Source organism: Scyliorhinus canicula, chromosome 3 (genome assembly GCF_902713615.1).
Source record: "Scyliorhinus canicula chromosome 3, sScyCan1.1, whole genome shotgun sequence".
NCBI classification, from domain to species: domain Eukaryota; kingdom Metazoa; phylum Chordata; class Chondrichthyes; order Carcharhiniformes; family Scyliorhinidae; genus Scyliorhinus; species Scyliorhinus canicula.
This window is the reverse complement of record NC_052148.1, coordinates 273,499,768-273,522,986: the sequence shown is the minus strand read 5'-3', so window position 1 is coordinate 273,522,986 and position 23,219 is coordinate 273,499,768. Positions and strand designations below refer to the sequence as shown.

Genomic DNA, 23,219 nt, shown 5'->3' with positions numbered 1-23,219 from the left:
GACTGGGTCGCTGATTGGCCGCCGCGCCTCTCAGTCAGACATAGATTGGCTACCGCGCCTGTCAGTCAGGCGCTGATTGGCTGGATTGTGGAGGTGATCCCACCCCCTGTCTGGACTGGGTCGCTGATTGGCCGCCGGCCCTGTCAGTCAGACGCTGATTGGCCGCCGCGCCTGTCAGGATGATGGGGGCGGGGCTGCGGCCTGCGCCGTTGCCAGGGCGACGCGCCGCCTGGGGCTGGCTGGCCGGCGGGCGGGTAGCCGGACGTATGAGCTCCCGGGTGCGGCCTCAGCAGCAGCAGCAGCAGCAGCAGCCGCCGCCGGGCCGCTTCACCCCGGCCGCCGGGCCCCGTGCGCAGGGAGCCGAGCAGCTGGAGATGCGGCGGATGCCGGGGCCGGGCGGCGGCTCCTCCCCGGCCTCTTCCCGCCAGGCCTGGAGCCGGGAGAACCCGGGCTACGAGGCCGGCGACGAGGAGCTGGACATGGAGCTGGAGTGGGCGGCCCGCGGCGGGGCCGGCGGCGGCGGTGGGGAGCCCGGCCTCAGCCCCACTCCCCGGCCCGGCAGCCCGCAGCTGAGAACGGCCCTTCCCCACAGCCTCCTGCACAGAGTCAGAGGTGAGTCTGCCCCCTGGGCTGGGGGCCGGGCCGGGGTTCTCCATCCCGAGGGGGCTCCTCACTGGGATCCTGGCCCCCAAACTGGGGAAGGATCGAGAGTTGCATTTACATAGCGCCTGTCGCAACCTCCAGGCTTTCCAGCCAATGGGAATGAGTTTTGAGGTTACACCGGCAGCCAGTTTGCACACAGTAAGATCCCACGGTGAGCCGCTGCGTGCCGCTGACCCAGGCACTCTTGTTTCTTGGGTGACAACCGAGTGACGGGAGTCAGGGTGAAGCTCCCCCGCCCCTCCAGCGTTCTTTCAAATAGGGCCTGGGATCTGTTAGCGCCCATGAGAGAGACTGCACTGCAGCGAACACTGCTGCCTCACAGTGCCGGGGAGCCGGGTTCGATTCTGGCCTTGGGTGTGCAGTCTGTACCTTCTCCCTTGCGATTACATGGGTTTCCTCCGGCTGCCTCCCACAGTCCAAAGACGTGCAGGTTAGGTGGATTGGCCACGATCAATGTCTAGGGTTATGGGGATAGAATGGGGGAATGGTCCTAGGTAGGGTGCTGATACCCAATGTACTGAATGACCCCCTTCTGCACTGTCGCGATCTATGAAACCATCACCTCCCTTTCATGGAAGCACAGAGTCTCTGTTTAATGCTTCATTTGAAAGATGGCACCTGGCCAGAGTAGCGCTCCCTCAATGTCACACCTGAATTGGGAGCTCAGGTCTCTGAAATGTGACTCAAACCTACAACCATCTGATTCAGATGAGATTCCTACCAACTGAGCCATAACTGACAGACTTATTGGATACGCTTTTAACAAGCTGGCACCAGCAATGTAGTCATCGCTGGCCAGGCCAGCATCTATTGCATATCCTGAAATGTCCTTCAGAAGAAGGTGGTGAGATACCTTCTTGAACTGCTGCAGTCCCTGAGATGTAGGTACACCCACAGTGCTGTTAGGAAGGGAGTTCCGGGATTTTTGACCCAGCAACAGTGAAGGAATGGCGATATATTTCCAAGTCAGGATGGTGAGTGACTTGGTGGGGAACCTCCAGGTGGTGGTGTTCCCAGGTATCTGCTGCTCTTGTCCCTCTAGGTGGTTGTGGGTCTGGAAGGTGCTGTTTAAGGAACATTGGTGAGTTACTGCAGTGCATCTTGTAGATGGTACACATGGCTGCCACTGTTTGTCGGTGGTGGAGGGTTTGGTATATTTGTGGAAGGGGGAGCGATCAAGCGGGGCTGCTTTGTCCTGGATGGTGTCGAGATTTTTGAGTGTTGATGGAGCTCCACTCATCCAGGCAAGTGGAGAGTATTCCATCACACTCCTGACCTGTGCCTTGTAGATGGTGGACAGGCTTTGTGGGGTCAGGGGGTGAGTTACTTGCCGTAGGATTCCTAGCCTTTGACCTGCTCTTGTCACCACAGTATTAATATGGCTAGTGCAGTTCAGTTTCTGGTCACTGGTAACCCCCCCAGAATGTTGATTGTGGGGGAATTCAGCGATGGTAATGCCATTGAATGTCAAGGGCGATGGTTAGATCGTCTCTCGTAGGAGATGGTCATTGCCTGGTATTTGTGTGGCGCGATTGTAACTTGCCACTTGTCAGTCCAAGCCTGGATATTTGCCGGGATTCTCCCCTACCCGGCGGGGCATAGGTCCCGGCGTATTGGAGTGGCGTCAACCACTCCGGCGTCGGGCCTCCCCAGAGGTGCGGAATTCTCCGCACATTTAGGGGCCGAGCCCTCACATTGAGGGGCTAGGCCCGCGCCGGAGTGGTTGCCGCTCCGCCGGCTGGCGCGAACAGCCTTTGGCGCCCCACTGACTGTCATTAACAGGAGATTAATTGAGTTTAAGAGCCGTGAGGTTTTGCTGAAGCTTTAAAAACCCTAGTTAGACCACACTTGGAAGTTTTGGTCGCCTCATTATAGGAAGGATGCGGATGCTTTGGAGAGGGTACAGAGGAGATTTACCAGGATGCGGCCTGGATTGGAGGGCATGTCTTATGAAGAAAGGTTGAGGGAGCTAGGGCTTTTCTCACTGGAGCGAAGAAGGCAGAGAGGTGACTTGATAGATGATGAGAGGCATGGATAGAGTGGATCGCCAGAGACATTTCCCCAGGGTGGAAATGGCTGTCACAAGGGGACATAATTTTAAGGTGATTGCAGGAAGGTATAGGGCAGATGTGAGAGGTAGGTTCTTTACACAGAGAGTGGTGGGTGCGTGGAATGCACTGCCAGCAGGGGTGGTGGAGTCAGAGTCATTAGGGACATTTAAGCGACTCTTAGGCACATGGACAGCAGTAAATTGAAGGGTTGTAGGTTAGGTTGATCTTAGATTAGGATAAATGGTCGGCACAACATCGTGGGCTGAAGGGCCTGTACTGTGCTGTACTGTTCTATGTTCTATGTTACTTGATATCAGATGGAGTGAATCGTATTAGCTGAAGACTGACATCTGTGATGCTGGGGACCTCTGGAGGAGACCAAGATGGATCATCCACTCGGCACTTCTGGCTGAAGATTGTTGCGAATGCTTCAGTCTTGTCTTTTGCACAGATATACAGGGGTCCCTCATCATTGAGGATGGGGATATTTGTAGAGCCACCTCCAGTGAGTTGTTTAATTGTCTGCCACAATTGTCTGCACGGTAGCATGAGTGGCTAGCACTGCGGCTTCACAGCACCAGGGTCCCAGGTTCGATTCTCCGCTGGGTCACTGTGTGTGAGGAGTCTGCACCTTCTCCCGTGTCTATGTGGGTTTCCTCCAGGTGCTCCGGTTCCCTACCCCAGTCCATAAACATGCAGGTTAGGTGGATTGGCCACGATAAATTGCCCTTCGTGTCCAAAGAACGATCAGGAGGGGTTACGGGGATCGGGTGGAAGTGAGGGTTTAAGTGGGTCGGTGCAGACTCGATGGGCCGAATGGCCTCTTGCACTGCATGTTCTATGTTATGTTCTATGTCTATGTTAATTCAAGACTGTGTGTGGCAGGACTGCAGAGCTTAGATCTGATCCATTAGCCGTGGATTGCTTAGCTCTGTCTATTTATTCTGTGTGGCGCACAAGTAGTCCTGTGATGTAGCATCACAAGGTTGATAACTCATTTTTTGGTATGCCTGATGTCATGCTCTCCTGCACTCTTTATTGAACTAGGGTTGATCCCTGGCTTGGTGGTAATGTTAGTGTGGGAAATGTACTGTGCCATGAGTTTACAGATTGTGGTTGACCAAGTCTGCTGATGCTGATGTCCCATAACACCTCAGAGAACGTTTACAGCACCAAAAGAGACCACTCAGCCCATTATCTATGTACCGGATGAAAAATGAGCCACTCTTCCTAGTCCCACTTTCCAACATTGTGACCGTCGCCCTGCAGTTACAGCTCTTGTTGTGCACATTCAGTCACTTGAAATGTGTTGAGGGCTTCTTCCTCCATTGCCCCTTCAGGCAATGAGTTTCAGACCCTCATAACCCTCTGGGTGAAAAATTGTTTCTGATCTCCCCACTAATCTTTCTACCAATCACATTAAATCTACCTTAAAGTAAAGAGGCCTTTCTCATCCACTGTATCCAGACCCATTACCATTTTGTACATCTCAATTAAATGAATGTCCAGTCTGGAGTTGCTAGATCTGTTCGAAGTCTACCTCATTTAGCACAGCGGTAGTGCCACACAACACAATGGAGGGTATCCTCAATGTGAAGATGGGACTTTGTTTCCTCAAGGACTGTGCGGTGGTCACTTCTACCGATACTGTCATGGACAGATGCATCTGCAGCAGGCAGATTGGTGAGGATGAGGTCAAGTATGTTTTTTCCCTCTTGTTGGTTCCCTCACCACCTGCTGCAGTCCCAGTCTAGCAGCTATGTCCTTTAGGACCCGGCCAGCTCGGCCTGAGGTGGTGCTACCGAGCCACTCTTGATGATGGATATTGAAGTCCCCAACCCAGAGCATATTCTGTGCCCTTGAAAGTTGGCAGAGTCGAAGGCCTTTGTGAGATCGAATAAGGCCATGTACAGAGGTTGATGCTGCTCCCTGCACTTTTCCTGGATTTGTCGCCCGCTGAAGATCATGTCCGTTGAGCCTCTTGATGGATGGAAACCGCACTGAGATTCGGGCAGGAGCTCTCCAGCCAATGGGAGAAGGGGGTTGAGGAATATTCCTGTGGGCGGAGAGCAGGGAGATCTGTCTGTAATTTCCGCAGTTGGACCTGTCTGCTTTCTTGAAGATGGTCGCAATTAAGGCATCATCTAGCATGCTCTCTTCCTTCCAGACAAGGGCGATGAGGTTGTGGCTTGTCAAGAGTGCATCTCTGTCGCATTTCAGTAATTTTGCAGGGATTCCATCTGTGCCCCAGGCCTTGTTGCTCTTCAGCTTTTGGATGGCTTTTTCGACCTTGTGGCGAGCTGGGGTTGCACTGACATGGCAGGTAGCGTGTTGTGGATGGTGTCAAGGACGCTTGTGTCGAAGGCTGTGTCCTGGTTGAGGAGGTCCTCTCATTGCTCTCTCTGTCTTTGTTAAGCACCTCTTTGTTTTGGCTCCCAGGTGGGGTGAGCCCCAGGGTACTCAGACCGTAGATGGCTTAATTGTTCTGATGAACCTGCGCACATTGTGGTAGTCTGCGAGTTGCTGATTCTCCTGTGCTCTTTCCACCCACCATCTGTTCTTTAGGTCGCGGGTTCTTTGCATCTCGGCCTTCAGTTGCCTGAGGCTTGCTTCCTCTCGCTCGGGTTTCGGTGGACTGTCAGTTCAGGAAAGTCTTGTGCCTATGGCCAAGGAGAACCTGGATCTCCTGATCGTTCTTGTTGAACCAGTCTTGGTGTTTCCTGGTTGAGAGCCTGAGCGTCTCGTTGCAGGTGCTGACTATGGTAGTTTAAAAAAAAAAAAATTTAAAGAGTACCCAATTCTTTTTTTTCCAATTAAGCGGTAATTTAGCGTGGCCAATCCACCTACCTTGCACATCTTTGGGTTGTGGGGGTGAGACCCACCCAAACACGGGGAGAATGTGCAAACTCCACACAGACAGTGACCCAGAGCCAGGATTGAATCTGGGACCTCGGCGCCCTGAGGCAGTAGTGCTAACCACTGCACCACCGTGCCATCCCTATGGTGCTTCTCAGGCAGACCAGGTGCTGTGGGCGTTCTGCGGCTCTGGATCGTTGGTTGTTGCCAGGTTCGCTGTGAGGCTCTGGCTGAGTGGCTCTTCTCGGCGTCTTTGAGTCCAGCGACATTGCGTCTCCTGCAGCAGTTTTTTCTGCCTGTGTTGGTTTGGGGTCAGGGTTATGGAGATGGACAAGCGGATTAGTCGCTTCCCTGCCGAACACGCCTTTCCGAAGGTTTACGTCCTTCCCGACACTCTCATTGAACTCGGTGAGGAGAATCAGTTCTCCTCCCTTTGGAATGCGGGACAGTGTTTAGTTGAGGCTTGAGCAGAATGTCTCTTTTGTCTCGTCTTATGCATCTAAGATTGGGCCGTAGACACTGATGGCTGTATGGTACTGTTTCTGGTCCAGGGTGAGCCGTAGGGTCATGAATCGTTCGCTCACCCTGCATGAGGCTTCTTTGTGACGTCCAACCAACTCATTTTTTACGGTGAAACAGACCCCATAGAGACGGCGTTCTTCTGGTTTGCCTTTCCACCCAGTATTGCACCTGAGAAATTTTAAAACATGGATGAAGCTGTAATTTGAACAGCAATTTTCCCATTGGACCTGATATTTCTAATATCGTTGGTCAGATCTGTTGATTAACGCAGTATGTAAGTGTGATTTTTTTTTTTAAAATTTAGATTATCCAATTCTTTTTTTTCCAATTAAGGGGCAATTTAGCGTGGCCAATCCACCTACTCTGCACATCTTTGGGTTGTGGGGGCAAAACCCACGCAAACACGGGGAGAATGTGCAAACTCCACACGGACAGTGACCCAGAGCCGGGATCGAACCTGGGACCGCCGAGAAGCAGGAATGATAACCACTGCGCCACCGTGCTGCCCACTAAGTGGGATCTTAAGTGTATATATTAATACCATTCAAAATTAAATTTGATATCGTGCTGTGTTGCATTACGAGTTTTAATCTAGAATCAAAATTCACTGTTCGCAGTGTTAGCTATGAAGATTGCCACAAACATGCACATTAACATTGTTGCAGTTAGGAAATCAAGAAGTAGTTGACAATCTGATTGTGAGTTGTATATCAAAGCTGTGCTGTAGGTTTATGGGGTAAAATTCTCCAGTATGTTCAGTTCCAAGCAATGAATCTGGAAACATGATCATTTGTGCCTGGTTTCTGATTGTGCCTTGTGTCTCATAATGTCCCAAGGCACTTTGTATAATACAATAAGTTACTTTAAACCGCAATCACTCTTTGTTTTGTAGTTGTAGATGACAGCCATTCTGCACATAGCAGAGTGCCATAAACAAACAAGAGTAATGACTAGTTAATCTGTTTTATATGGTGACTGTTAGAGTAAAGAATGTTGGCCAGTACACTGGGAAAGTCTGAATAGACAGACTGGACCCAGTTTAATTCCTAAATGCAAAGGACCGCAGCACCTCATCTGTTTGAGGAGATGATGTGTCCTGAGCAGTCAAACAGAATGTCCCACGTGTGGATTTGTTAGTAGCTTGCTTCAGGGACTTTTCTGCACCGTGATGGGGTTCTATTCCCGTTAGAAACCTGGACACTGAATTAGAGATTTGTTGTCTTTAGATTAAAAGTTATAGCTTTGAGCTCCCATGGTCTGTTTGCATGATGTAGGCTGCTTCAGTGTAGAGAAGAAAGATTGCTCCATCGATGAACAAGATTTTTAAGTAGCTAGCCACTTGGCCAGTCTGAATTTAGAAGGTCAAGGAGTGATTTGATCAAAGCGATATTAAGGGAAACAGATAGGATAGCGAGAAAGAAACATTCTGTTGTTGGGATGTCCAAGACTAGGGGCATAGTCTGAACACTGATGATGCTGAAGTATAAAAGAGAGGTTGCAAATACCTACATCTACTTGGAGCAATGATGTGTTTTGCTATCGCCTATCACGCATGCAGAGATGAATGTGAGAAACCCATTAATCACCTCATGTACTCGGGTTGTTCATGTACAGTAGTGCCATCTGTGTTCAAGAATCTTCCACAATTCTAGCTGCCATTTGTTTCAAAGATCCACGTACATAACGGCAAAAAGAATTCTTCTGATGAACTGTCAAAGAAACATCCAAACTGACTCTGAGAAGACTTGGGAAAGTGTTCTGTTGTTCCATGATCTGTTCTTCCCACTCAAGTCTCCAACGTTGCTTGACATAGGGCAGCAGATGCTGTTTTTGAAGCCTGGTGTACAAGTTGATTCCAGCACTTTGTACTTGACTGTGTTGGTCTTTCTTTGGTGAAATGATTTTGTTCCTGAGCTATCTAAATTCCATACAGTTCCATGAATCCAAGGGGCACTGTTGTAATATTTGTGTAGGAAGTAATTTTGCAATAGATGTACTTGCCATGATCCAACATCAGTTTCTAATAAATCATGATGTAATATGGCATTCTGATGCAGCAGTGTACAATTTTACCTTTCGGTAATGGTCTCTCCTGCAGAAACGTGGGAACAGCCACAATTGTCACATCTAAATTTTGTGCCAGAAAATCATGCTTTAAGGTTTCAAATTCCCACCGAAGAATTTATCTTTACAGCTGAACATTTCAAATATTAGTGCAACAGTGATTTCTGCTGGTTTCTTTGTGGTGTTTACAATGGGAATAGTCCAGACTTTCCACTTGATACGCATTTCAAGTTTTTGCAGCGTGTTTTCATGTGAACTAGACGTTTGGCCGAACGTCTGGAGAAAAGCTTCAGATGCTGGGAGATGTTCCAAATCTATACAGTGCAGCGTAATGAATACAATGGAAAGTGAGAGCCCTGAAATGTAGGAAAAAGCAGGATTGTGTACAAAAGACCAGACTGGCATTTATACGCAAGGAAAATATGGAGACAAATTTAGCAGGCAGTTGGATTTTTTTGAGTGCTAATGTATTAAAATTTGTAGTTTTAATGAGCCCAAAATTCTAACAATCATTGTCAAACTGTTAAGTCATCAAAGAATTCACATCTGCTATTAGAATCATAGAATTTGCAGTGCAGAATGAGGCCATTCGGCCCATCGAGTCTACACCGGTAGTTGGAGCCCATGCCTCCACCCTATCCCCATAACCCAGCAACTCCACCTGACCTTTTTGGACACTAAGGGGCAATTTAGCGCGGCCAATCCACCTAACCTGGCCATCTTTGCACTGTGGGAGGAAACCGGAGCACCCAGAGGAAACCCACGCAGACACGGGGAGAAAGTGCAAACTCCACACAGTCGCCCGAGGCCGGAATTGAACCCGGGTCCCTGGAGCTGTGAGGCAGCAGTGCTAACCACTGTACCACCGTGCTGCATGTATTAGATATGCATTTGGCTCCCCAAAAGAGGGTTAGCCTGTCTAGCTGGGATTGAGTTCTGCTGATGTAAACTAGTGCTTCGATTTGTGTCATCGCTCCATTGCTAAGTTCCTAACACAGCTGTGTAACTGTTCACTTAATACCAGAGGATTATATTAGATCTTCAGCTTTCCCCTAAATACTGTACAATGAGAAACTTGCAAAAAAAATCCCTATAAAGTATTTTTGGTCATAAAAATAAGAAAAACCCCCCTTGACAAGCAATGACAGTTTGTTGGACTTACAAGAGTTGGTCAAAGCATTTTCATTCAGTTCTATTCCCCTGATTGTTTTATCATATGGAAGGATGTGGCCACTATTCCAAACATCCTGCAATCTATCGGCCACCCTCAAAGTGATGCAAGTGGCTTATTACAAATCATGGACGCAATTTAATAGGAATATCGTAACTCCAAAGTTTAATAGTTATAGTTTTGAACATCTAGCAGTGAATTTCTGTGCCCTGCTCTATCGCTTCCTTGGTAATACAAAGTGTGGAATGAGTTGCAGAATCATTACTGTGTTAAGGAGACCATTTGGCCCATCATTTCTGCACAGGCTCTGCAAACGAACATAATGACTTAGTGCCACTCCCCTGCCTTTTCCCCGTAACCCTGCACACTGTTTCCATTCAAGTAGTAATTTAACGCCGTCTTGAATGCCCCAATTGAACCTGCCTCCACCACACTTCCAGGCTGTGCCTTCCAGACCCAAACCACTCGCTGTGTGAAAAAGTTATTCCTCACAACACATTTGCTGCTTTTGCAAATCATTTAAATCTGTGCCGTCTCATTCTCTATCTTTTTACGAGCAGGAACAGTTTCTCCCGTTCTGCTATCAACATTTTGAACATCTCCATCAAATTCCCTCTTCCACGTATTCTCTTCAAGGAGAACAGTCCCAACCTCTCCAATCTATCCTCATAACTGAAGTTTCTCATCCCTGGAACCATTCCTGTAAACCTCCTGCACTCTCTGCAATGCAGTCACATTCTTCCTGTACTGTGGCGCCTGGAACTGTGTACACATTCCAACTGAGGTATAACTGGTGTCTTGTGTATGTTCAGTATAATCCCCTCGCTCTTGTACTCTGTGCCCCTATTAATAAAGCCCAGAATACTATCGGCTTAATTAACTACTCTCCATTGTCCCGCCACCTTCAATGATCTGTACACATCGACACCCAGGACCCTCTACTCCTGCAACCCTTTATTTTATATTGTCGCCATGTTTTTCCAAAATGCGTCACCTCACACTTCTCCACATCAAACTTCACCTTCCACCTATCTGCCCACTCCACCAACTTAGCTCTATGTCCTTTTTGAAGTTCTACTGTCCTCTTCATAATTTACAATACTTCCAAATGTTGTATCATCTTGCAAACTTTGAAATTGTCCCCTGCACATCAAGATCTAGATCATTAATATATATCAGGAAAAGCAAGGATTCCAATACTGACTGCTTGGGAACATCAGTACAAACATTCCTCCAACCTGAAAACTATCCATTGGCCATCACTCTCTGCTTCCTGTTCAGCCGATCGTGCGAGCACTGTACCAAAAGTCTTTTGAAAGTCCATGTATACCACATCAACATCATTATCCTCACTGATGTTACCACCTCAAACTACAGCAAGTTAGTTAAACATGATTTCTCTAGAATTCTATGCTGACTCTTCCTAATCAACCCACATTTTTCCATGTGACTAATTCTATCCCGTATAATTAACCCATTGATAAAGTTGCAATTCATTCTTTGCAATATCCGATGAACAATCTGCCAGCACATACATCTGTAATGGTGTGTATATATAAAAAAATATATATACAGATTACTAAATATTGCTGCAGCGATATGCAGAAATAGTACGTTTTCATTCTCAGACCAATCTTACTGTCGGAGCAGGCTGGTAGAAGGGTTCATCATACGATTGTTGGCTGTTTGATGTAGTACAATATAAACTACAGCTGATGGAACATAGATAGCTAACCTTTGAATGGTCTTGCAGTTTGTGCTAAAATACTAATAAAGATTGTTATTGTAAGTTTGACAATGTTAAGCCATGTATCGTGCATTATTTTTAATCAGTGTGTGCACAATCAGAGAGTCAATCGATAGCCTTGTCAGTGGTTAGATGGAGTTCTTTAAGCCTGCCGTCACGTTTTGTCAGCTGACACTCCTGGACAATATGTGGCATTGTTTGGGCCCCACTGATGTTGGGTGGCTGCACTTTGGCCAGTCTGGGAACAGTTTAAAAGGACAAATGCATCATGCATTGATTTGGATTGGATTTGTTTATTGTCATGTGTACCGAGGTACAGTGAAAAGTATTGTTCTGCGTGCAGCTCGGACAGATCATTCCATACATGAAAAAAATACATAAAATATACAATGTAAATACATAGAAACAGGCATCGGGTGAAGCATATGGAGTGTAGTACTACTCGGTAGAGAAGATGTGTGGAGAGATCAGTTCAGTCCATAAGAGGGTCATTCAGGAGTCTGGTAACAGCAGGGAAGAAGCTGTTTTTGAACCTGTTAGTGCGTGTTCGACTTTTGTATCTCCTGCCCGATGGAAGAAGTTGGAAGAGTGAGTAAGCCGGGTGGGAGGGATCTTTGATTATGTTGCCCGTTTTCCCAAGGCAGCGAGAGGTGTAGACAGAGTCAATGGATGGGAGGCAGGTTTGTGTGATGGACTGGGCTGTGTTCACAACTCTCTGAAGTTTCTTACGGTCTTGGGCCGAGCAGTTGCCATACCAGGCTGTGATGCAGCCAGATAGGATGCTTTCTATGGTGCGTCTGTAAAAGTTGGTAAGTCAGTGTGGACATGCCGAATTTCCTTTTAATTGCTCCTGTAGTGATGTAAGCCAATCAGTGGTAAAAGTTATAGACTTGTCTAATTTGGTCTGTTTAAGAATATTTCTGCTCTAAACGTCTTTTGTACTTCATAAATGATTTGATTTTTAATGACCCTTTTTAAAAAGCCATGCTAACATTTATAATGTTTTAAATTCTGTATGTTGCTAAATATTGTTTAGTCTTGTTTTGAAAATCCATGTCATTGTCCTGTTTTTCTTTCTTTCTTCAGCTTTGTGGGGGACACGACAGACTGTGGATCAAACTATTAGCAGAGAAAGATACCTGAAGAACATGCTGCGAGAGTTGGTGACATATATCATTTTCATGGTGATTCTGTGTATCTGTAAGTGACCTCTAGCTTCTTAACTGGATGAAAGGGAATAGAATTTTATAGCATTAAATAAAATTTGGAATGGATGCTGTTTTGAACAATTTATCAAAGCTCTAGGTATACTCTGTTAACCATGTGAGTTGGACCTGCTTTAATGAGAATGCCCTTTAATGTACAACAGATGGGATGATTCATATTTCAAATACTGTGCAGTCTTTATCACAATTAGACAAAAGGCTGATAGGAGGGTCCTGCTGCAAATGGCCAAACCGCACTGTGCAATAGCATCACTTCAAGAGTCAGATACGTCAACTTGCAGAAGTGGAGAGTTCATTCTTGACTTTAATAACCATCTGCTTGATTCTCTCAAGTCTGGTATTAAACCTTGTTCCATCAATGCCACGTCCTAGTTATTTGGTCAAGTTTGGTGTGGATTGCAACCACTCGTATGTTTATGAATGAAGTAGCAACAAGATCAAGCAGCCATTTTAAAATATTTTACTATTCAAGGGTAATTGTGATACTTGTGAGCATTTTCCTTCCTTTGCAGAATGCGTTTGTGCTGTTGAAGACTGCTAGTGGTGTGTTTGTAAAAAGCCTTAGCAATGGGGAATCCAAAGAGTTCATGTGAGCTGAGATCATTCCTCTCCGGTTATATGAACAAGGTCGGCATCAGTGGAATGATCTGATATGATGTGAAATTGGGGTAAACATGGCATTTGGACATATGGAATTGTACCGCACAGGGGGTGGAATTTAGCCCATCATACTGTTGCTGGTGCATTCAGTCCCACTCCCCTGCTATTTCCCCATATTCCTGTTTTTAACACAGACATGCAAATCCTTTTTAGATCTGCTTCTACCACCCTTTAAGGCAGCACATTCCAGATTATACCAATTTGCTGTGTTTTTGAATTTTTAAGAAATTGTTTTTGGATCGTCAAAACCTTTTACTGTGGATAAAACTGTTGGCTGGCTGTAAATGTGGATACATTTCCTGTGGCATCACTCACATTGGCTCTGAGGTTTCTGCCAGTTAACATTAGCAGGGACACTGACATAACTGGGAGATGTCTTGGGGCCTGCGAGCACTTGAAATGGGCCTGGGGTCTGTCAATACTGGGCTTGAGGTCTCAGGATTTTGGAATCAGGAGCACAGACATGGTAAATGTATCTTTGTGCTCTGCTAATGAATTTGCTGATTTGTCCAATCTTTAGTAAACATAAATTTCCATAAATTAGGTGGTAAAACACACAAGGTCATTGTACGTGCAGTTTGCTAAGTTTATATATGAAATTTCCCCAAGCCCGAGTTCAGGGGAGGTTTTTAACAAGACATAAAAATCAATATAGAGGCGAATAACCACAAAAAATGAATTAATTCTCAGCAAATCATCTATTTTCCTTTGTATCAACAAAGAAACCAAGGTGACTGCTCCTCGTCTGAACTGCTTATAATAGAAAATAATATTTAGCACTAACTTGAAATAACATTTTGGAATTCAATCCCGAACCTTTTTTTGGAAAGAGCTAAGAAATTCTTGAATTCTCGCAGGAAGCTCATAATTCCTGTTCATACACGTTGCATGCTGCAAACTGCACATGTTCTTAGAATGGCCAAATATAACTGTCGAGGTAAAAATAGCCTGTGTACATTGGAACCCAAAGTTTTAATAACACAACAACAAATCTATAAACGACAATATGTGACAATTTCCTACATTTGTCAAGGAATAATGTGCAGGATTGTGGGACAAAGATGGAGAATGGCACTAGGTGAATTGCTCCTTTAAAGAGCTATCACAGACAGAATGGGTTGAATGCCCCCCTGTCTTGTAACTGTTCTGAGGTTTTATGTCTGGCTTGGGACGATTGGTTGAAGTGACACGAGTCCGGCGCCTACATCAGAGAATCGTAGAATCTCTACAGTGCAGAAGGAGGCTATTTGGCCCATTGAGTCTGCACCGACTCTCCGAAAGAGCTCCCTAACTAGGACACCACCCTCTGTCCCATCCCCCTAACCCCATCCAGCCCGCATAGCTTTTGGATATTAAAGGACAATTTTACCATGGCCAATTCACCCAATCTGTGCATCATTGGACATCATGCAGACAAAAAGCTGCAATCTGGTCTTATTGAGAGTGGGACAAACGAGATAGAGTATGAAAGCTGCAATCTTAGTATGTTGAGGAAAATAAAACCAGCAGTAGAGGAATTGAAATTCCTGGCTTTTGATTAGATTTTTAAAAATCATTTACGGGATGTTTGTGTCTCCGGTTAGGCCAGTGTTTATTGTCCATCCCTAATTGCCCTTGGGAAGGTGATGGTAAGCTACCTTCTTGAGCAGCTGCAGTCCATGTGGTGTATACCCAGAGTGCTGTTAGGGAGGGCATTCCAGGATTTTGACCCAGCAACAGTGAAGGAATAACGATATATTTCCAAGTCAGGATGGTGAATGACTTGGAGGAGAACTTCCAGGTGGTGGTGTTCCCATGTATCTGCTGCTTTTGTCCTTCTAGATGGTAGTAGCCATGGGTTTGTTGTATGAACCTTAGTGAGTTCCTGCAATGCATATTGTAGATGGTACACACGGCTGCCACAGTTCGTGGAGGGAGTGAATGTTTGTGGAAGGGGGAGCAATCTAACTGGCTTCTTTGTCCTGGATGGTGTCGAACATCTTGAGTGTTGTTGGAGCTGCACTCATCCAGGCAAGTGGAGAGTATTCCATTACGCTCTTGACTTGTGCCTTGTAGATGGTGGACAGGCTTTGGGGGGGGTCAGAACGTGAGTTACTCGCCGTAGGATTCCTATTCTTTGACCTGCCCTGGTAGCCCAGTATTTATATGGCTAGTCCAGTTCAGTTTCTGATCAATGTTAACCCCCAGGATGTTGATTGTGGGGGATTCATCAATGGTAATGCCATTGAATGTCAAAGGGTGATGGTTAGATCCTCTCTTGTAGGAGATGGTCATTGCCTGGCACTTGTGTGACACGAATGTAACTTGCCACTTATCAGCCCCAAGCCTGGATATTGTCCAGGTCTTGCTGCATTTGGACAGGGACTGCTCATTATCTGAGGAGTCGTGAATAGTGCTGAATATTGTGCAGTCATCCGCAAACATCCCCACTTCTGACTTTATGATGGAAGGGAGGTCATTGATGAAGCAGCTGAAGATGGTTGGGCCTGGGACACTACCTTGAAAATGTTAATATTTCTACCCAGCGACAAATCGGTTTTGAGTGCTTTTAGTTTATATGGTGATCCCATTTCCTTCACATGCTGAAAAGGTGATTGGGAGAGGAAATTAAAGAGTTGGCTGTCCTAGCTGGGCATTGTGGTGTCACTATATTTAATCTTTAAATTAGGCCAAGACCTCCACTAAACTCCTGCCTGGAGTCAAGTCAATAAGATCAGATATAATCTTGAACGGTGGAGCTGGCTTGACGGGGCTCATGGCCTCTAAAATGCTCCATTTCAACAGACCCAGTCACTTTAACTTGCTTTCACCTGCGAGTTCACCAGCTGTTTGAAAATATTTATCTAGATTAAAGGTGACAGAATGAGCATTACAACAAACATTTCCATTTGCCTCTTTTTAATTTCTGTTACAGTGACGTATGGGATGGTCAGCTCCAATATGTACTACTACACCAAAGTCATGGCCAGTCTTTTCCTGGACACGCCTTTCTCTGAAAACGAGAAAACCAATTTCAGAAGTGTGTCCAGCATGGATGATTTCTGGAAGGTACTGTTGCAAATTAACTACTTTAACATTAATGAGTGAAAATACAAACACAAAAGGGCAGTTAGCTACATAAATTAGTTATCAATATCATTATAAATGCATGTACTTATTTTGTACTTTATCTTGTGGCCTTCGTTTTAAAGTTACTATAAGTTGGATGCATAAAAGAAAAATTATTTATTGCAAGATTAAACTTTTGAATGTGCAGTTGTAAATAACCAGGAGAGGTTTTCTTAAAAGGAAGTGGGTTTGGAACAGGTTGGGAATGTATGAGGAGAGACATGAAGAGCAGAGTTAAAGCATTTAAATAGCAAAACCCATAGCTATTTGGGAAAAAGTTCCTATGCAGTATGGGCTAAGGAGCTGTGACAGGTAAAACTGAGGCACTTAAGCACCACCACTGCTGGGAGTGCATAACTTTGTGGCAAATTTCTATTACAAATATAGACAACTTGGCTATTTGTATAGATAATGGAAAATGTTGGCACAAATGCTTGACTAATATGACATTAGTAAGCCACCAGGTTTGAGAGAGGGTGTAACAAAATGTGAGGTTTTACACTATAGATTGATGACTTGAATAGAGTCCATGGCAGATCACATTGTACGTGGCCTGTGGAAGGAGAAGGCTCAAAGCCAATGGGTCTCATCTCCAGTCTATGGCTGATGAAGCCGCTCTAATCTGTTCCTGGGCTTATTGCCCCCTTGAAAGGTGAGCGGAAGGAGAACATGCCCAATGAACATTGTCCAATCCAAATGGGACAGAATTAATAAAATATCCCTCTTGATAAATTTGTGGGGTTGGGAAGATCTCAAGTCAAAATTACAGGATGGTTCGTTTAAAGAAAACACTTGCATAATGTTGTTTAGATGTTGATTGGTTTTATGGACAATTGGGAACAACCCATTGTGCATTTGCTCATCAAATGTTTTACCTCCTAGTTCACAGAAGACCCTTTGTTAGATGGGCTTTATTGGGACCTATGGTACAATAACGAAACACTGCCTGAGAACAAAAGTTTCATTTACTATGAAAATCTGCTTCTGGGAGTGCCCCGCATCAGGCAGTTAAAAGTGAAGAATGAATCTTGTAAAATACATGAAGATCTAAAAGATGAAATCAAGGAATGCTATGATGTCTATTCAGTTGCAAATGAAGATCAGACATCATTTGGCCTCATGGATCAAACAGCGTATGTCATTTTACTTTTAATTCCTACAAAGGTTAATAGTGATCGCTATGAAATAATGTACTGCACAATGGAAAATATATTCTTAAAATGATGGTCTCTGTTATGCAGCAGGCATTGAATTATTTCGGTCCAGTATTTTTCCCCTTTTAATGGAACATTTGCCCATTCCACTATGATTGTTTTTCCCATCAGCGTTCTCCTGCATGTAAAATTTCAGACTACAGCTATGAATTTAGTTTCTGTTCTGACTGTGTTTGTAACAAAATGGACTGACATTGACCAGTTAGATCTTGCTTTTCACCCTGAATGGCTTAGAGAAGGAAATGCAGGATAATCTTGTAATTCATGCTCATGGGTCAGAGAATTGGGTTTGGTGTGTTGTAGCCCTATTATTGGCCCAACTCTCTACTATAAACAGAAAATACTGGGCAATCTCAGCAGGTCTGACAGCATCTGTCGAGAGAAAAGTGAGCTAACATTTCGAATCCGGATGACTATCTGTCAAACTCTGTTGTAGTTTCTGGTGGGAGCAGTTGTTCTGGTTTCAACTTCCTCTGTATGGGTGTAAATGAAATGAAAATCGCTTATTGTCACGAGTAGGCTTCAATGAAGTTACTGTGAAAAGCCCCTAGTCGCCACATTCCGGCGCCTGTCCGGGGAGGCTGGTACGGGGATCGAACCGTGCTGCTGGCCTGCTTGGTCTGCTTTAAAAGCCAGCGATTTAGCCTTGTGAGCTAAACCAGCCCCTAATCGGGGCTCCACTAGCAATTTGGTTCCACTCCCCTGCTGCTTATCAACTGGTACCAGTTGTTGCTTAATTCCAGTTGATCATTTAGGATATCTCACTATCATTATCAAATGATTCTTAACTCCTTTAATAATCATAGTTGGTTGCCATACTGTGAAGTCTGGTTCCAAACACACTCAGACACCCAGATTTGATTCCAGAACTTGAATATCGCTGAAAAAATACATTTTGTCAAAGCTTTTTGTCTTGCACTCAAAACGGAGAAACGGCTTAATACTGTATGAGAAGAGAGTGCTGTTTGGTTGGTAAGCGGACTGATTGGTGGAGGCGTTGCCATGGAGAATGTACCTGTTGATGATGACGGACAGTTAATTGCCAAGCATCGTTTGAAATTCATACCAGGCAGCTTGATACTGGTCAAGGCATTGCCCTGAGGAAAGAATCAGTGAATATGACGATCACAATGTGTATACATGTTCTTTTTGTCTATAACGGATAGGGCCCTATGCATTAATATATGTAGCTTCCAGGACATGCAAATACTTCGCCTCGACTGACCATCTTAAATTGGTTGGTAGGTCATTCTTAGCACGCTGATTATTTAGTAATCGTGGAATCACATCTACTGTTTTGCAAGCACGGGCTGTTGGGTGCGGTCTACCTTGCTTGTTGTGAACAGCAGAGGGGACATGCTGTTTGATACGCTGTGCCAGTCTTTGGGATATACAGTCTACATACACAGCATCGCACCGGCACCGGAATTCATTTACCGCATTGTTCATTTGTGTGATAGGCAGATGTAGTTTTGGCTTGATTGCAGCATCTTGTTAGTGGCAAACACCACTCATGTTGCTACTGTATGGTAGCAGTGTGAAACAGCTAGTTTCACCTGCTGCTCCAATTTATTAGGTACCTTGCCCTTCCAAGATAATCTGAGGTGGACTGGGCACTTTTCAGAGCTGAAAGTGACAACATTAGGCTTGATCACGGGTTTGCGTGATATACAGCACAAATCTCATACTGTATAAGTTTGTTTGTTTTCCTTTACATTGTAATTCTTGCGCATTGCTTTGACAAAATGTCTTTTTATTTAGTAATAGACTTTTTTAGCAATAGATTTGATTCCTGCTCTGTGCTGAGTTAGCTGGTCTCGGCCAGGCAGTACCAGTTGCCGTGGTGACAGTGCTAAAAGTGGTTGGGACCCAAAAAGAATCAAATAGTATTACTGCAAAAAACAATCATATAGTATTACTGCAAAAACAATCATATAGTATTACTGCAAAAACAATCATATAGTATTACTGCAAAAAACAATCAAATAGTATTACTGCTCTGGGCTGGTATTTGGTGACTTGCATCAGGCAGATAAAAGTAACAACATATGTGACAATTAATTGCACCAGGCTTGATTGTGATGTCTTCCACAGTCAAATATCCTGGAACCATCATTCTCCTCTGTCACTTTGAAAGAATGGCTGCTTGCACTAACTGAATCATGAGTTTTGTATCTTCAACTGTTGAGTAGAAAAAAGTCTGGGATGGTTATTTTTCTTTTTTTAAATTAAACCAGCTGGATCTATACAAGTGAGAAAGATTTACAAGAGAGCAGCTACTGGGGATTAGTCGCTACATACAGTGGAGCTGGATATTACCTGGACCTGGCAAGGAATAGAGAAGAGACAGCAACAAAGTTGAAAGTGCTGAAGGAGAACCTGTGGCTTGATCGAGGCACCAGGGTTGTGTTTATTGATTTCTCTGTCTACAATGCTAACATTAACTTGTTCTGTGTGATCAGGTATGACCAGTTTTGATTTTTGTTTGTTTGTGGCTGTGTTAGAAACCTCAAACTCATTCGTTTATCTTTTCAAAAAAACCCACTGGCTTTCCTTCTAAGTGGCTTAGGGATAGGAAGGTGTGTTTGTAGCTGTGTAATGCTCTGTAGGTACGTTACTGCCATCAACCAGCTGTCAGCAGACAACTGCAGACTGACAATTAACTCTCCTGCTATCACGCTTAGTCCTGTTTATTTTTATTTTGCTTGGTAAACAATGGAATTATTCGGAACTTCAATCCAACACAAGACCAGTTTGCACAATTTGAATTGTAATTAATTTTGAGTGAAGGGGTATATATCAGTGCCAATTTTCTTTTTTTTATAAATAATTTTTATTGAAATTTTTACAAAATACAAAATATAAACATCTTAACTCTATTAACGTAACACCCCATAAACAATGCCCCCCAGCTTCAAGAGCAACTTCAAAAAGGAAGAAACAAAAACAAAGAAAAAGAGAAAAGAAAAAGAAACAAACAAAGGAGAGAGGTAGCACCCTCCACAAACCCTTGTGCACAGTTCTCCCTCCCCCCAATCCTTCCCCCCCCCCCCCCCGGTTGCTGCTGCTGTCGGCCTGTTTCTCTACCGTTCCGCCAGGAAGTCCAGAAAGGGCTGCCACCGCCTGAAAAACCCTTGTACTGATCCCCTCAGGGCAAATTTCACCCTCTCCAATTTAATGAACCCCGCCATATCCGAGATCCAGGCCTCCACGCTTGGGGGCCACACATCCTTCCATTGGAGCAAGATCCTCCGCCGGGCTACTAGGGACACAAAGGCCAGGACCCCGGCCTCTATCGCCTCCTTCACTCCCGACTCCAAAAATTGCGAGTATCAGCGCCAATTTTCTGATGGTGGAGGAGGGGACACATCAAAAGTTAGATTTAAAACAAAAATATCAGACCGTTCAAAACTATAATTACATTTGCTACCTGTTTAAAAGGAATTAAAATTAATCTTAAGAACAGAATAATTTTTGGACCTAGTGTCAGTACTAAAGACAATGTCAATCTTTCAATATTTGCAAGTATGAATAATCAAAGTAACAGATGTAAAGCTGCCTTTGCGAAAGGTGATTGTAAATGAACCTGGGGCATCAGTAAAGAAATAAAGTATGTGAAGCACCCAAAGAGCTGGAATCGCATTGAAACATAGAAAATAGGAGCAGGAGGGGACCATTCGGCCCTTCGAGCCTGCTCCGCCATTCATTATGATCACGGCTGATCATCCAACTCAATAGCCTAATCCTGGTTTCTCCCCATAGCCTTTGATCCCCTCCGCCCTAAGTGCTATATCTAACTGAGTCTTGAAAATAAGCAATGTTTTGGCCTCAACTACTTCCTGTGGTAACGAATTCCACAAACGCAACACTCTCTGGGTGCTAAGAAATCTCTCCTCTTCTCTGTCCTAAATGGTCTACCCCATATCCCCAGACTGTGCCCCCTGGTTCTGGACACACACATCATCGGGACCATCCTTCCTGCATCTACCCTATCTCGTCCTGTTAGAATTTTGTAGGTTTCAATGAGATTCACCCCCCTCCGCCACCCCCATTCTTCTGAACGCCAGCGAACGTAATCCTAACCGATTCAACTGCTCCTCGTAAATCAGGTCTGCCATCCCAGGAATCAGTCTGGTAAACGTTCGCTGCACTCCCTCTAGAACACAAACATCCTTCCTCAGGTAAGGAACCAAAACAGCACACAATATTCCAGGTGTAGCCTCACCAAGGCCCTGTATAATTGCAGCAAGACATCCCTGTTCCTGTACTCGAATCCTCTCGCAATGACGGCCAACTTACCATTTGCTGCCTTTACCACCTGCTGCGCCTGCATGCTTACCTTCAGCGAATGGTGTACAAGGACACCCAGGTCTTGTTGCACATTCCCCTCTCCTAATTTATGGCCATTCAAATAATTCTCTGCCTTCTCGGTTTTGCTCCCAAAGTGGATAACCTCGCATTTATCCAAATTATACTCCATTTGAAAATGAAATGAAATGAAAATTGCTTATTGTCACGAGTAGGCTTCAATGAAGTTACTGTGAAAAGCCCCTAGTCGCCACTTCCGACCCCTGTTCAGGGAGGCTGGTACGGGAATTGAACCGTGCTGCTGGCCTGCCTTGGTCTGCTTTCAAAGCCAGCGATTTAGCCCAGTGTGCTAAACCAGCCCCTGGTTTGCCATTCATTTGCCCACTCACTCAACTTTTCCATATCACTCTGAAGATCTCTGCATCCTCCTCACAGCTCACCCTCCCACCCAGATTTGTCTTCTGAAAATTTGGAGATATTACATTTTGTTCCCTCATCTAAATCATTAATATATAGAACAGTACAGCGCACAACAGGCTCTTCGGCCCTCAATGTTGTGCCGAGCCTTGTCCGGAACCAAGATCAAGCTATCCCACTCCCTGTCATTCTGGTGTTCTCCATGTGCCTATCCAATAATTGCTTGAAAGTTCAAGTGTCTGACTTCACTATCACAGGAGGCAATCCATTCCGCACCCTAACCACTCTCTGAGTATATTGTGAATAGCTGGGGTCCCAGCACCGCTCCCTGCGGTACCCCGATTCTGCCAATATTTTCCAAGTGCTCTGCAATAAAATCTTTGGTAATGGATTCTAGTATTTTCCCCACGACTGATGTCAGGCTTACTGGTCTATAATTCCCTGCTTTTTCCCAACCTCTATTTTTAATCTGCAGGAACTTTCCTGAGTCTATAGAATTCTGGAAGTTGACCACCAAAGCATCTACTATTTCTAGAGCCACTACTTAAATACTCCTGGGGTTTAACCGGTTTGTTTGGAGTCACGAACTTTCGGAGCACAGCTCCATCACCTGAGGAAGGAGCTGCGCTCCGAAAGCTCGTGACTCCAAACAAACCTGTTGGACTTTAACCTGGTGTTGTAAGACTTCTTACTGTGCTCACCCCAGTCCAACGCCGGCATCTCCACATCCTGGGATTTAACAGTCTTGAATCCTTTCAATTTCCCCAACACCATTTCTCTACTAATAATGATCTCTTTCAGTTCCAGCCTTTCACTAAACCTTGCATTCCCCAGTATTTCTGGTATCTGATTTGTGTCCTCATTTGTAAAGACAGAACCAAAGTATGTATTTAGTTGCTCAGTCATTTCTTTGTCCCCTATTATACATTCCCCTGTTTCTGTCTGTAAGGAACCTATATTTTTCTTCAATCTTTTTCTCTTCACGTAGAAACTTTTACAGTAATTTTTAATGTTCCCTGCAAGCTTACTGTCAGACCCTATTTTCCCTTAATCAATCCCTTGGTCCTTCTTTGCTGAATTCTAAACTGTCCCCAGACTTGTTGTTTTTCTTGGCCGATTTGTGTGCTTCTTCCTTGAATCGAATACTATCTCTAATTTCTCTTGTAAGACATGGATTGGCCACATTTCCCGTTTTATTTTTGTGCTAGGCAG

At 44.8% G+C, this 23,219-nt stretch overlaps 1 protein-coding gene across 1 annotated transcript in view; it reads left to right on the top strand.

Moving 5' to 3' along the window:
• The first annotated feature begins 228 nt into the window (after positions 1 to 228).
• Positions 229 to 23,219, top strand: part of pkd2 (polycystic kidney disease 2) — a 44,056-nt gene continuing 21,065 nt past the window's right edge. The window contains exons 1-5 of the mRNA XM_038792867.1: positions 229 to 612; positions 12,161 to 12,274; positions 15,875 to 16,008; positions 16,951 to 17,201; positions 19,520 to 19,744. Coding sequence (XP_038648795.1) covers positions 267 to 612; positions 12,161 to 12,274; positions 15,875 to 16,008; positions 16,951 to 17,201; positions 19,520 to 19,744 — 1,070 coding nt within the window. The 5' untranslated portion in view covers positions 229 to 266. The remainder of the gene's footprint in view (positions 613 to 12,160; positions 12,275 to 15,874; positions 16,009 to 16,950; positions 17,202 to 19,519; positions 19,745 to 23,219) is intronic.